The sequence below is a fragment of the Oncorhynchus tshawytscha genome, linkage group LG31 (genome assembly GCF_018296145.1).
Source record: "Oncorhynchus tshawytscha isolate Ot180627B linkage group LG31, Otsh_v2.0, whole genome shotgun sequence".
NCBI lineage: Eukaryota > Metazoa > Chordata > Actinopteri > Salmoniformes > Salmonidae > Oncorhynchus > Oncorhynchus tshawytscha.
The window spans coordinates 28724866-28735729 of record NC_056459.1 but is presented as its reverse complement, the minus strand read 5'-3'; the positions used below and the strand labels follow the sequence as shown (position 1 = coordinate 28735729).

The window sequence follows — 10864 nt, the reverse complement described above, 5'->3', positions numbered from 1 at the left end:
GTCAATTTCACAGGATATCACAAGCAGTGCTGGTTCTCAGCTGCAAGAGAGACTTGGAGGATGTGGAGGGGATTGGAGGATGTGGAGGGGATTGGAGGATATGGAGGATGTGGAGGATGTGTAGGGGCTTGTAGGATGTGTAGGATGTGTATGGGCTTGTAGGATGTGTAGGATGTGTAGGATGTGTAGGGGCTTGGAGGATGTGTAGGATGTGTAGGGGCTTGGAGGATGTGTAGGATGTGTAGGGGCTTGGAGGATGTGTAGGATGTGTAGGGGCTTGGCGGATGTGTAGGATGTGTAGGGGCTTGGCGGATGTGCGGATGTGGAGGATGTGGAGGATGTGTAGGATGTGTAGGGGCTTGGAGGATGTGTAGGATGTGGAGGATGTGTAGGATGTGTAGGGGCTTGGAGGATGTGGAGGTGCTTGGAGGATTTGGAGGATGTAGAGAGATTTGGAAGGTGTGGAGGAGCTTAGAGGATGTGGAGAGATTTGGAGGATATAGAGGAGCTTAGAGGATGTGGAGGATGTGGAGAAACTTGGAGGGTGTGGAGAGCCTTGGAGGATGTGGAGAGACTTGGAGGGTGTAGAGGAGCTTATAGGATGTGGAGAGACTTGGAGGGTGTAGAGGAGCTTAGAGGATGTGGAGAGCCTTGGAGGAGCTTGGAGGATGTGGAGGATGTCGAGAGACTTGGCAGATGTGGAGAGACTTGGAGGAGCTTGGAGGATGTGGAGAGACTTGGAGGATGTGGAGGATGTCGAGAGACTTGGCGGATGTGGAGGAGCTTGGAGGATGTGGAGAGACTTGGAGGAGCTTGAAGGATGTGGAGAGGCTTGGAGGGTGTAGAGGGGCTTTGAGGATGTGTAGGATGTGTAGGATGTGTAGGGGCTTGGAGGATGTGGAGGAGCTTGGAGGATGTGGAGGGGCTTTGAGGATGTGGAGGATGTGGAGGATGTGTAGGGGCGTGGAGGATGTGTAGGGGCTTGGAGGATGTGGAGGAGCTTGGAGGATGTGGAGGAGCTTGGAGGATGTGTAGGATGTGTAGGGGCTTGGAGGATGTGGAGGAGCTTGGAGGATGTGTAGGATGTGTAGGGGTTTGGAGGATGTGGAGTTTTTTTATTTATTTTTTTACCCCTTTTTCTCCCCAATTTCGTGGTATCCAATTGTTGTAGTAGCTACTATCTTGTCTCATCGCTACAACTCCCGTACGGGCTCGGGAGAGACGAAGGTTGAAAGTCATGCGCCCTCCGATACACAACCCAACCAGCCGTACTGCTTCTTAACACACCGCGCATCCAACCCGGAAGCCAGCCGCACCAATGTGTCGGAGGGTGTCGGAGTCGCTGGTGCGCGATGAGACAAGGACATCCCTACTGACCAAGCCCTCCCTAACCCGGGCGACGCTAGGCCAATTGTGCGTCGCCCCACGGACCTCCCGGTCGCGGCCGGTTACGACAGAGCCTGGGCGCGAACCCAGGGACTCTGATGGCACAGCTGGCGCATGTGGAGGGGGTTTGAGGATGTTGAGGATGTGTAGGATGTGTAGGAGCTTGGAGGATGTGGAGGATGTGGAGAGACTTGGAGGATGTGGAGAGACTTGGAGGATGTGGAGAGGCTTCTGACCTCCCATCATTGCCAGGGTCAAGGAGATTCAGGGGGGCAGCTTTCTGACGTGTGTGTGCAGGGTTGGCTGGAGTGTGTGTGTGTGTGTGTGTGTGTGTGTGTGTGTGTGTGTGTTTTGTCAGAGGGGGTAACAATGAACTCAGACACTAATACACCTGAATACAGAACTGGTAACATCAGCAATGTTTCAGGAAATGTAATTGTAAAAGTGCAGTAAATATAACACAATGAATGTAGTCAAACATTCAGTACTGAGCCAAAATATATACAATTTCAAAGATTTTACTGAGTTACAGTTCATATATGGAAATCAGTCACTTGAAATAAATTAATTAGGCCATAATCTATGGATTTCACATGACTGGGAATACAGATATGCACCTGTTCATCACAGATACCTTAAAAAAAAGTAGGGGCGTGAATCAGAAAACCAGTCAGTATCTGGTGTGACCACCACCTGCCTTATGTAGCGCAACACATCTCCTTTGTATAGAGTCGATCAGGCTGTTGATTGTGGCCTATGGAATGTTGTCTCACTCCTCTTTAATGGCTGTGAGAAGTTGCTGGATATTGTACAGAACATGCTGTCGTACCTGTCGATCCAGAGCATTCCAAACGTGCTCAATGGGTGACATGTCTGGTATGCAGGCAATGGAAGAACTGGGATATTTTCAGCTTCTAGGGATTGAGTACAGTTCTTTGCCACATGGGGCCATGCATTATCATGCTGAAACATGAGGTGATTGCGGCGGATGAATGGCACGACAATGGGCCTCAGGATCTTGTCATGGTATCTCTGTGCATTCAAATTGCCATTGATAAAATGCAATGGTGTTCGTTGTCCATAGCCTAAGCCTACCCATACCATTACCATAACATACCATAACCCCACTGCCACCATGGGGCACTCTGTTCACAACGTTGACATCGGCAAACCGCTCGCCCGCAAGACATTCATGCTGTCTGCCATCTGCCCGGTACAGTTCAAACTAGGATTCATCAGTGAAGAGCACACTTCTCCAGCATACCAGTGGCCATCAAAGGTGAGCAATTTGCACATTGAAGTTGGTTATGATGGCAAACTGCAGTCAGGCCAAGACCCTAGTGAGGACGACAAGACCCTGGTGAGGAGGACAAGACCCTGGTGAGGACGACAAGCACGCAGATGAGCTTCCCTGAGACGGTTTCTGACAGTTTTTTGCAATAATTATTAGGTTATGCAAACCCACAGTTTTATCAGCTGCCTGGGTGGTTGGTCTCAGATGATCCTGCAGGTGAATAATCTGGATGCGGAGGTCCTGGGCTGGTGTGGTTACACGTGGTCTACAGTGTGAGGCTGTTTGGACGTCATATAAATTCTCTAAAATGACGTTGGATGCGGCTTATGGTAGAGAAATTAACATAACATTCTCTGGCAACAGCTCTGGTGGACATTGCTGCAGCCAGCATGCAAATTGCACGCTCCCTCAAAACTTGAGCCATCTGTGGCATTGTGTTGTTTGAGAACACTGCACATTTTAGTGGCATCTTATTGTCCCCAACACGAGGTACACCTGTGTAATGATCATACTGTTTAATCAGCTTCTTTATATGCAACACCTGTCAGGTGGATGGACTATCTTGACAAATAAGAAATGCTCATTAACAGGGATGTAAACAAATTTGAGAGTATGGAAAATTTCAATTATCTTTTATTTTAGCTCATGAAACATGGAACATATACTTTACATGTTGCGTTTATATTTTTGTTTAGTATACATTTTACACTGTATTCTGAATATGCATTTGCCTCAAATGATTTCACCAGCAATACATCACAGTTTGACTTGCGTCAACATACCATTCAAAGTGCTAAAATGAACACGGACAATCCGATCTTTTGCTCGTTGTTCTTGCCCTCAAGCATACATCCAGTCCCCCAAACCCGAATTTAGATGAAAGTACACCATCCTTCCCTCCCCAGGGATGAGTCTGTGGTCTCTAGGTGTCAATGCTACCCACCGGGAGTAAAAATTGACTCACGTTAAACCTGTCGGCCCATTTCCTAATCTAGAAACTCCCTCCAGCACAACACATATAGCTACTGCAGTTGCATATTTACAAGAGGGTGCCATTCTAAAATCAACAAGCACAGTCCAATATTGCTGGGAAATAATGAAGATGTAAGAAGTACACTAGTGTGTTCCCTTGGGATGAACGTTGGCACCATTTTTGGTCGTGTTAAATGTCTTATAATGTCTAACATAGTTCCATCCAACAAGTGGATTCAACAAGTGGGCATTATGATTATGCATTGAATATACATGGCAATGGGAAGTGACCCTCCTGACTTCAGTCAATCAAACCTGGCTGTGGTAGATTGACCGTGAGAGACAGAGGGGCCCTAGAGCACTTCCCTTGGGGGATGGGACAAAGTAATAATAGGCATGGAGGTCAGTTACCACTTGAACACTTACTCCATATACACACACACGCTCACACACACACACATGCACTGTGTGTAATCACTTTGGACAGGGGTGAAGAATGGAGTCAAGCACAGTGTGAGAGAGAGAGAGACCGCCAGAAACAAACCCAGGAGGATGATGGATGGGCAGTGTGTGTGTGTGTGTGTGTGTGTGTGTGTGTGTGTGTGTGTGTGTGTGTGTGTGTGTGTGTGTGTGTGTGTGTGTGTGTGTGTGTACAGACCACCGAACACGGCCAAACAAACAATGTCACCCCCTCACAATGAGCGGGTGTCACACACGTCTCAGGGAGAATTAGCCGGTGCTGAGTCCTAGCTTTTCCTCTCCAAGTGAGTGGAGACAAAGCTAGCCTTTCCTTTGTCTACAAGGCATGGATGGCGACAAGGCTCACGCCTTTAGTCGCCAACTTATCCCATGTTGGTTAGAGCAAGGTTTCCCAAACTCTTTCCCTTTCAACTGATCCTTTACTTCATCAATCAATCAGTAGACAGAGTATTCCCCCCTTTGCTTGGCAGGGAATAAGAGGGTTTGGCATGACAAAATTTGAGTAATGAACTTCTGCAGTAGACTACACAGGGCCTACGTGTGGCAGACAGTCACAGGACCAAGACCCCAAGCCAACCATGGGATATGACTGTCTGAGCTTCAGTCTGATTGGGAGTTAAAATAACATCAAATTGATCAGAAATACAGTGTAGACATTGTTAATGTTGTAAATGGCATAGGCCCATTATCAGCAACCATCATTCCTCTGTTCCAATGGTACGTTATGTTAGCTAATCTAAGTTTTAATTTTAAAAGGGTAATTGACCATTAGAAACCCTTTTGCAATTATGTTAGCACAGCTGAAAACTGTTGTTCTGATTAAAGAAGAAATACAACTGGTCGAGTATCTAGTTGAGTATGTGGAGCATCAGCATATGTGGGTTTGATTACAGACTCAAAATGGCCAGAAAGTTTCAGAAGAAAGTCCTTTGTTTCTGGCCATTTTGAGCCTGTAATCGAACCCACAAATGCTGATGCACCAGATACTTAACTAGTCTAAAGAAGACCAGTTTTATTGCTTCTTTAATCAGCAGTTTTCAGCTGTACTAACATAATTGCAAAAGGGTTTTCTAATGATCAATTAGCCTTTTAAAATGATAAACTTAGCTAACACAACATGCCATTGGAACAGAGGAGCAATGGTTGCTGATAATGGGCCTCTGTACGCCTATGTACGTAGATATTCCATTAAAAATCAGCCATTTCCAGTTACAATAGTCATGTGCTTTATGCTTTTCTTTCAAAAACAAGGACATTTCTAAGTGACCCCAAACTTTTGAACTGTAGTATGTATATAGTCTTAATTCATTCCTACTTAGATTTGTGTGTATTGGGTGTATATTGTGTAATTTGTTAGATATTACTTGTTAGATATTACTGCACTGCCGGAGCTAGAAGCACAAGCATTTCACTACACCCTCAATAACATCTGCTAATCACGTGTATGTGACCAATAACATCTGATTTGATTTGGATGTGTGGGCGTGCGTGTACGAGTGAGTTCGTGTGTGTGTGCGCTCATGTGTGTGTTCCTCGGTCACCTTCAAAGGCAGCACTCTGAAATCACAACATGTGATGAGCCTGGAGTACAGAGACAACAGAGCAGAAAATAACAGCAGCGTGGGAACCCAGCATCCGACTCGCAGCCCGCCAAGCCACTAACAATCGGCAGGCAGCAGAATATGGGAGTTTGTGGGAGTGCCTGTGTCATGTTTGAACCTGAGACTAGCTGGTAGCAGGCAGCAATAACAACATGAAAACAGCCCTAAGAGCTTCCTCTCATTCATGTTTCTAAACAAGGCAGCTCCTCTCTTCGTAAAGCCGCCTGGGGGTTAGTACAGCCGTCCGGGGTTAGTACAGCTGCCTGGGGTTACTACAGCTGCCTGTGGGTTAGTCCAGCCGTCTGGGGGTTAGTACAGCTGCCTGGGGGTTAGTACAGCTGCCTGGGGGTTAGTACAGCTGCCTGGGGGTTAGTCCAGCTGCCTGGGGGTTAGTCCAGCCACCTGGGGTTACTACAGCTGCCTGGGGGTTAGTCCAGCCGCCTGGGGGTTAGTACAGCTGCCTGGGGGTTAGTACAGCTGCCTGGGGGTTAGTACAGCTGCCTGGGGGTTAGTACAGCTGCCTGGGGGTTAGTACAGCCGCCTGGGGGTTAGTACAGTCACTCACAGAGATATGGATCAACCATTTATATAGAGTCTCAGAGTAGGAGTGCTGTTCTAGGATCAGTTTTACCTTTCAGATCATAATGACTAAGATCATATGGACAGGGGTCATACAGCTGTGACCCTCTCACGTTTCCTCCTTGTATTATAATATGTGTGTGGTCGGGTCACAGTGGCAGGAGGCGGAGAAACGTGCCAGGCTGTCACTCTTGGAAAAGACCAGCAGAACATATTAGCATCACTCCATTGTTCCTCTTATTGTAGCGTAATAGAAAGCCTTCAAACATGGAAATAAAACCCTATGTTTTCAGACACATTTTTAAAAAATTCATATTTCAACTGATTTCTATGTCTAATACCTGAATGAATCAACAAGTCGCTGCATGTAGACATAATCTTTTCAAAATATATTTTTGAAGGATTTTGAAGATGTCTGCAAGTGAGAGATTCCAGACCCACCTGTCTTCTTTTACACCAGGTCAATAAACCCAGCTTTCTTCCCTACACTAAGATCCTTACAGAGAACTCTCACCAGCAGCACAGTAACGGCATGTGTGTGAGAGAGTGAGTATGAATGTGTGTGACATGAAAACACTTCAACAGTAAGAGTTATATCTGATTGTAACATGATGAGAGGGGATATACAAACGCACAACAATGTCTGTCAATTGATTTGGGAGCGTGGCCATTATTGGGACCCACAGGGGATGTGGTGTAGCGGTGACACACTTGGAGAAGCGTTATAACTTTTTTGTGGCACAGTCCCCATCCTCCCCAGTCCCTAAAGCGCCTTTACAACACATTACGTCGCTCCCTCCGCTCCGTGGTGGGTAGGATTAGACTTCATAGTTTTCTCTTGTACACTGGCTCTCTTTTTGATGAGTTAGTATTGGATTACAGGTTCACACGCTAGCCTCTAGACCGCCCGTCGCCCCGACCAATTGCCCCATTCATTCCAAACGCCGGAGACGGCGTCGCCCCTGATTGGTTATCAGCCTTGGGCTAAGAAACTTTCCCACGACCAGCGCGTGCTGACAGCCCGCCAGCCACTCCTCACAACCGGGACAGACAGCCACAGTGCTTGCGGATGGACGGACGGACACTGGAGCGAGTGTGTCACGAACCGAAAGTCTATTGGACCCCTGACAAACTTATTCATAGAACGGGGTGTGTCTGGGCCATAGAGTTTGCTTGCAACTGTGCTGTCACTCAAATTCATGGCTGTCTCGTAATTGGCAAGTTATGGTGCCATGTCCCGCCCCTCCTGGGTGGCAGTCGTGTAGAAATGATACGGTGGGAAGGCTTGGTCCTTCAAACGGATCAACTCGAGGTCTATCTGACAGACGCACAGAGAGTCGGAGAATTGGGAGACTTGGACTTTATATATATATATACACTGTACTGTACTCTGAACGAGGGAAAAACAGCAGCGGATTAAAATGAAACGGAATCACGATTTTAGCTCATCGGACAGCGAGCTGGACGAGAACATTGAGGTTGAGAAGGAGAGTGCCGATGAAAATGGGTACGTTTGTGTCCAATATTTGGGTCATTTGCGTTTTTACTGCGTTACTATTATACGTTCCGAATCCTGTTACAAGTATCTCACCCCTTGCTTTGGTGCTGTTTAAGAAAAGACGTGTGAAAAGCAGAAACTGAATTGCGCAATTTGGTCATTTTCGTGGCATTATCGAAGTGGATCCCAACCAGGGGTACTAGGTACTTGGCCTATCAACAGGGGGTACTTGAAGACTCATGAGACCATAGACTTACTGTTAAAATGCACATGAGGGGGTACTTCAGGGGTACTCCAGACAAAGCTAAATGTATTTGGTGGTACAGTAATTAAAAAAGGTTGGGAACCACTGAAAAATAATACACATTAATATAATAATTGTATGTGTTTTTCTTTCAGGAACGTGATTTCACCCCTTGGGCCGATGTCTCCATCAACAAAAACTCAAGTGAATGCGAGGAAGCGCCGTCGAGGAGTGAGTAACCTACATTTCCCCAATATCTCATTTGAATTGTTGTGCATAAAAGTGTGTAATACGCATGTTTTTACACTAGCTAAATGTTCTCTTTCTGCAATGACTAGATGTTCCAATCTCTCTTACAGATCATTGAAAAACGGCGCCGCGACAGAATCAACAACAGCCTCACGGAGCTGCGTAGACTGGTCCCCAGCGCGTTTGAGAAGCAGGTGAGATCCGAACCGCGGGTCATTCATAAAACCAACGCCCCATCAACACTTTGAACTCGTAGAGAAAAATCATGTTCATACATTTTCTGCACGTTTTTAGAAAATAACGAATAAAAAATGTCCCGTTTATATATTCAATGATTTAAAGATATTCAATGCCGTTTAATTTGTTTAATTAATGTGCATTCTGCAATCCTGCAGGGTTCAGCTAAACTGGAGAAAGCAGAGATTCTGCAGATGACGGTGGAACATGTGAAGATGCTTCATGCTGCTGGAGGAAAAGGTACACTATATATTTTTTAAATACTAGAATAAATAACCATAATAAATTCATTATTACAGTAACATGTTTTTGAAGTGCCATAATATTGATTGACTATAAGGTTAGTGATATGGATAATATATTTCACTGAGTTGTTCTGGAAACACAAGCTACTGTATGCACATCTATTTAAATATTTTAATTATTTAGATGTTGAATAACACATCAATAGGTCTACAATAGTCAAAACAGGTCAGGCAGCCTTACTTGAACTCTCTCCCTGGCTTGACACACACACCCTGGGGCCAATTGATTGTTATTAGTAGACTTCTGTACACTTCCTTAGACATCTGCTATTCCAGCTCTACTTGTTTGGTGTTATTCGCTGAAAACACCTCATTAACCATTCTTGTTTCCCTCTCCCTTCTAGGTTACTTTGATGCCCGTGCTCTGGCCACGGACTACCGAGGTCTGGGTTTCAGGGAGTGTCTGGCTGAGACAGCCCGCTACCTGAGCATCATCGAGGGGCTGGACAGCGCTGACCCCCTGAGGATCCGCCTGGTTTCCCACCTGAATAGCTACACGTCCCAGAGAGAGGCCCTCTCCATCTCTGGGATAGGGCACCTGGCCTGGGGCTCTGCCTTTGCGTCGCCCCCCTCCGCCCACCTGGCCCACCTTCTCCTCCGGCAGCAGCACCATCAACATCAGCAGGGGGCGACGTTACAGTTACCACGGAGCGCCTCCAACAGCCCTCCGTCATCCTCCTCTTCTACTCCTTCATCCTCCTCCTCTCCGATTGAGAGAGCGCCACGTTCCTCGCCCCATGGCCATGCTCCCAGCAGGCTTAGCGGTGCCACCCCCCTCTCTGAGCACAGCCACTCCCAGGGTGGCCCTCGCCACGTCCCCCCCAGCGCTGCCCCCCTCCCCCCAGGACTGAACCTCACCATGACCTCCTCAGCCGCCGTGACCGCCAAGCTCTCCCCTCCCCTCTCTCTGTCCTCCCTCTCCACCCTGTCAGCGTTCCCCTTCCCCTTCAGTGCCTTCCCCCTGCTGTCCCCCAGCACCCTCAGCTCCCCTGCCTACACCCCCTCCAGCCAGGCCAGCTTGGGGAAGCAGCCCTACCGGCCCTGGGGCATGGAGATAGGGGCTTTCTGAACAATCTTTAACCCCCCTCCACACAGACTAAACTGACCATATAGATCAATAGAGGTCTCACCATCACTATGAACTCAACTCAGTTCACCAGCTGAGAAGGACCTTTCCAAGACAATGTTTTTCTAGACCTTTCCATGGCCAAGACAATGTTTTTCTAGACCTTTCCATGGCCAAGACAATGTTTTTCTAGACCTTCCCATGGCCAAGACAAGATTATGTTTTTCTAGACTCTTCCATGGCCAAGACAAGATGAAGTTTTTCTATCTCACATCCTATAGAGGATTTCTTAGAAATTGTGTTTCAAATCAAAGTTTGTTGGTCACACACATATTTTGCCGATGTTATCGTGGGTGTAGCAACATGCTTGTGTTTCTAGCTCCAACATTACTGTAATATCTAGCTAAATGCTTGTGTTTCTAGCTCCAACAGTAATACCTAGCTAAATGCTTGTGTTTCTAGCTCCAACAGTAATACCTAGCTAAATGCTTGTTTCTAGCTCCAACAGTACTGTAATACCTAGCTAAATGCTTATGTTTCGAGCTCCAACAGTAATACCTAGCTAAATGCTTATGTTTCTAGCTCCAACAGTAATACCTAGCTAAATGCTTATGTTTCAAGCTCCAACAGTAATACCTAGCTAAATGCTTGTTTCGAGCTCCAACAGTACTGTAATACCTAGCTAAATGCTTATGTTTCGAGCTCCAACAGTAATACCTAGCTAAATGCTTGTTTCGAGCTCCAACAGTACTGTAATACCTAGCCAAATGCTTGTGTTTCTAGCTCCAACATTAATACCTAGCTAAATGCTTGTGTTTCTAGCTCAAACAGTAATACCTAGCTAAATGCTTGTGTTTCTAGCTCCAATAGTACTGTAATACCTAGCCAAATGCTTGTGTTTCTAGCTCCAACAGTAATACCTAGATAAATTCTGTGTGTTCCAACAGTACTGA

The 10864-nt window shown here is 46.5% G+C and overlaps 1 protein-coding gene across 1 annotated transcript; it reads left to right on the top strand.

Annotated features, from left to right (window-relative positions):
- Positions 1-7263: 7263 nt before the first annotated feature.
- LOC112229429 (hairy/enhancer-of-split related with YRPW motif protein 1) lies at positions 7264-10391 on the top strand. Its single transcript, XM_024395251.2, has 5 exons — positions 7264-7819; positions 8210-8285; positions 8414-8497; positions 8699-8780; positions 9190-10391. The coding sequence occupies exons 1-5, from the start codon at positions 7734-7736 to the stop codon at positions 9912-9914; spliced, it is 1053 nt and encodes a 350-aa protein (XP_024251019.1). The 5' UTR covers positions 7264-7733; the 3' UTR covers positions 9915-10391.
- Positions 10392-10864: the final 473 nt, after the last annotated feature.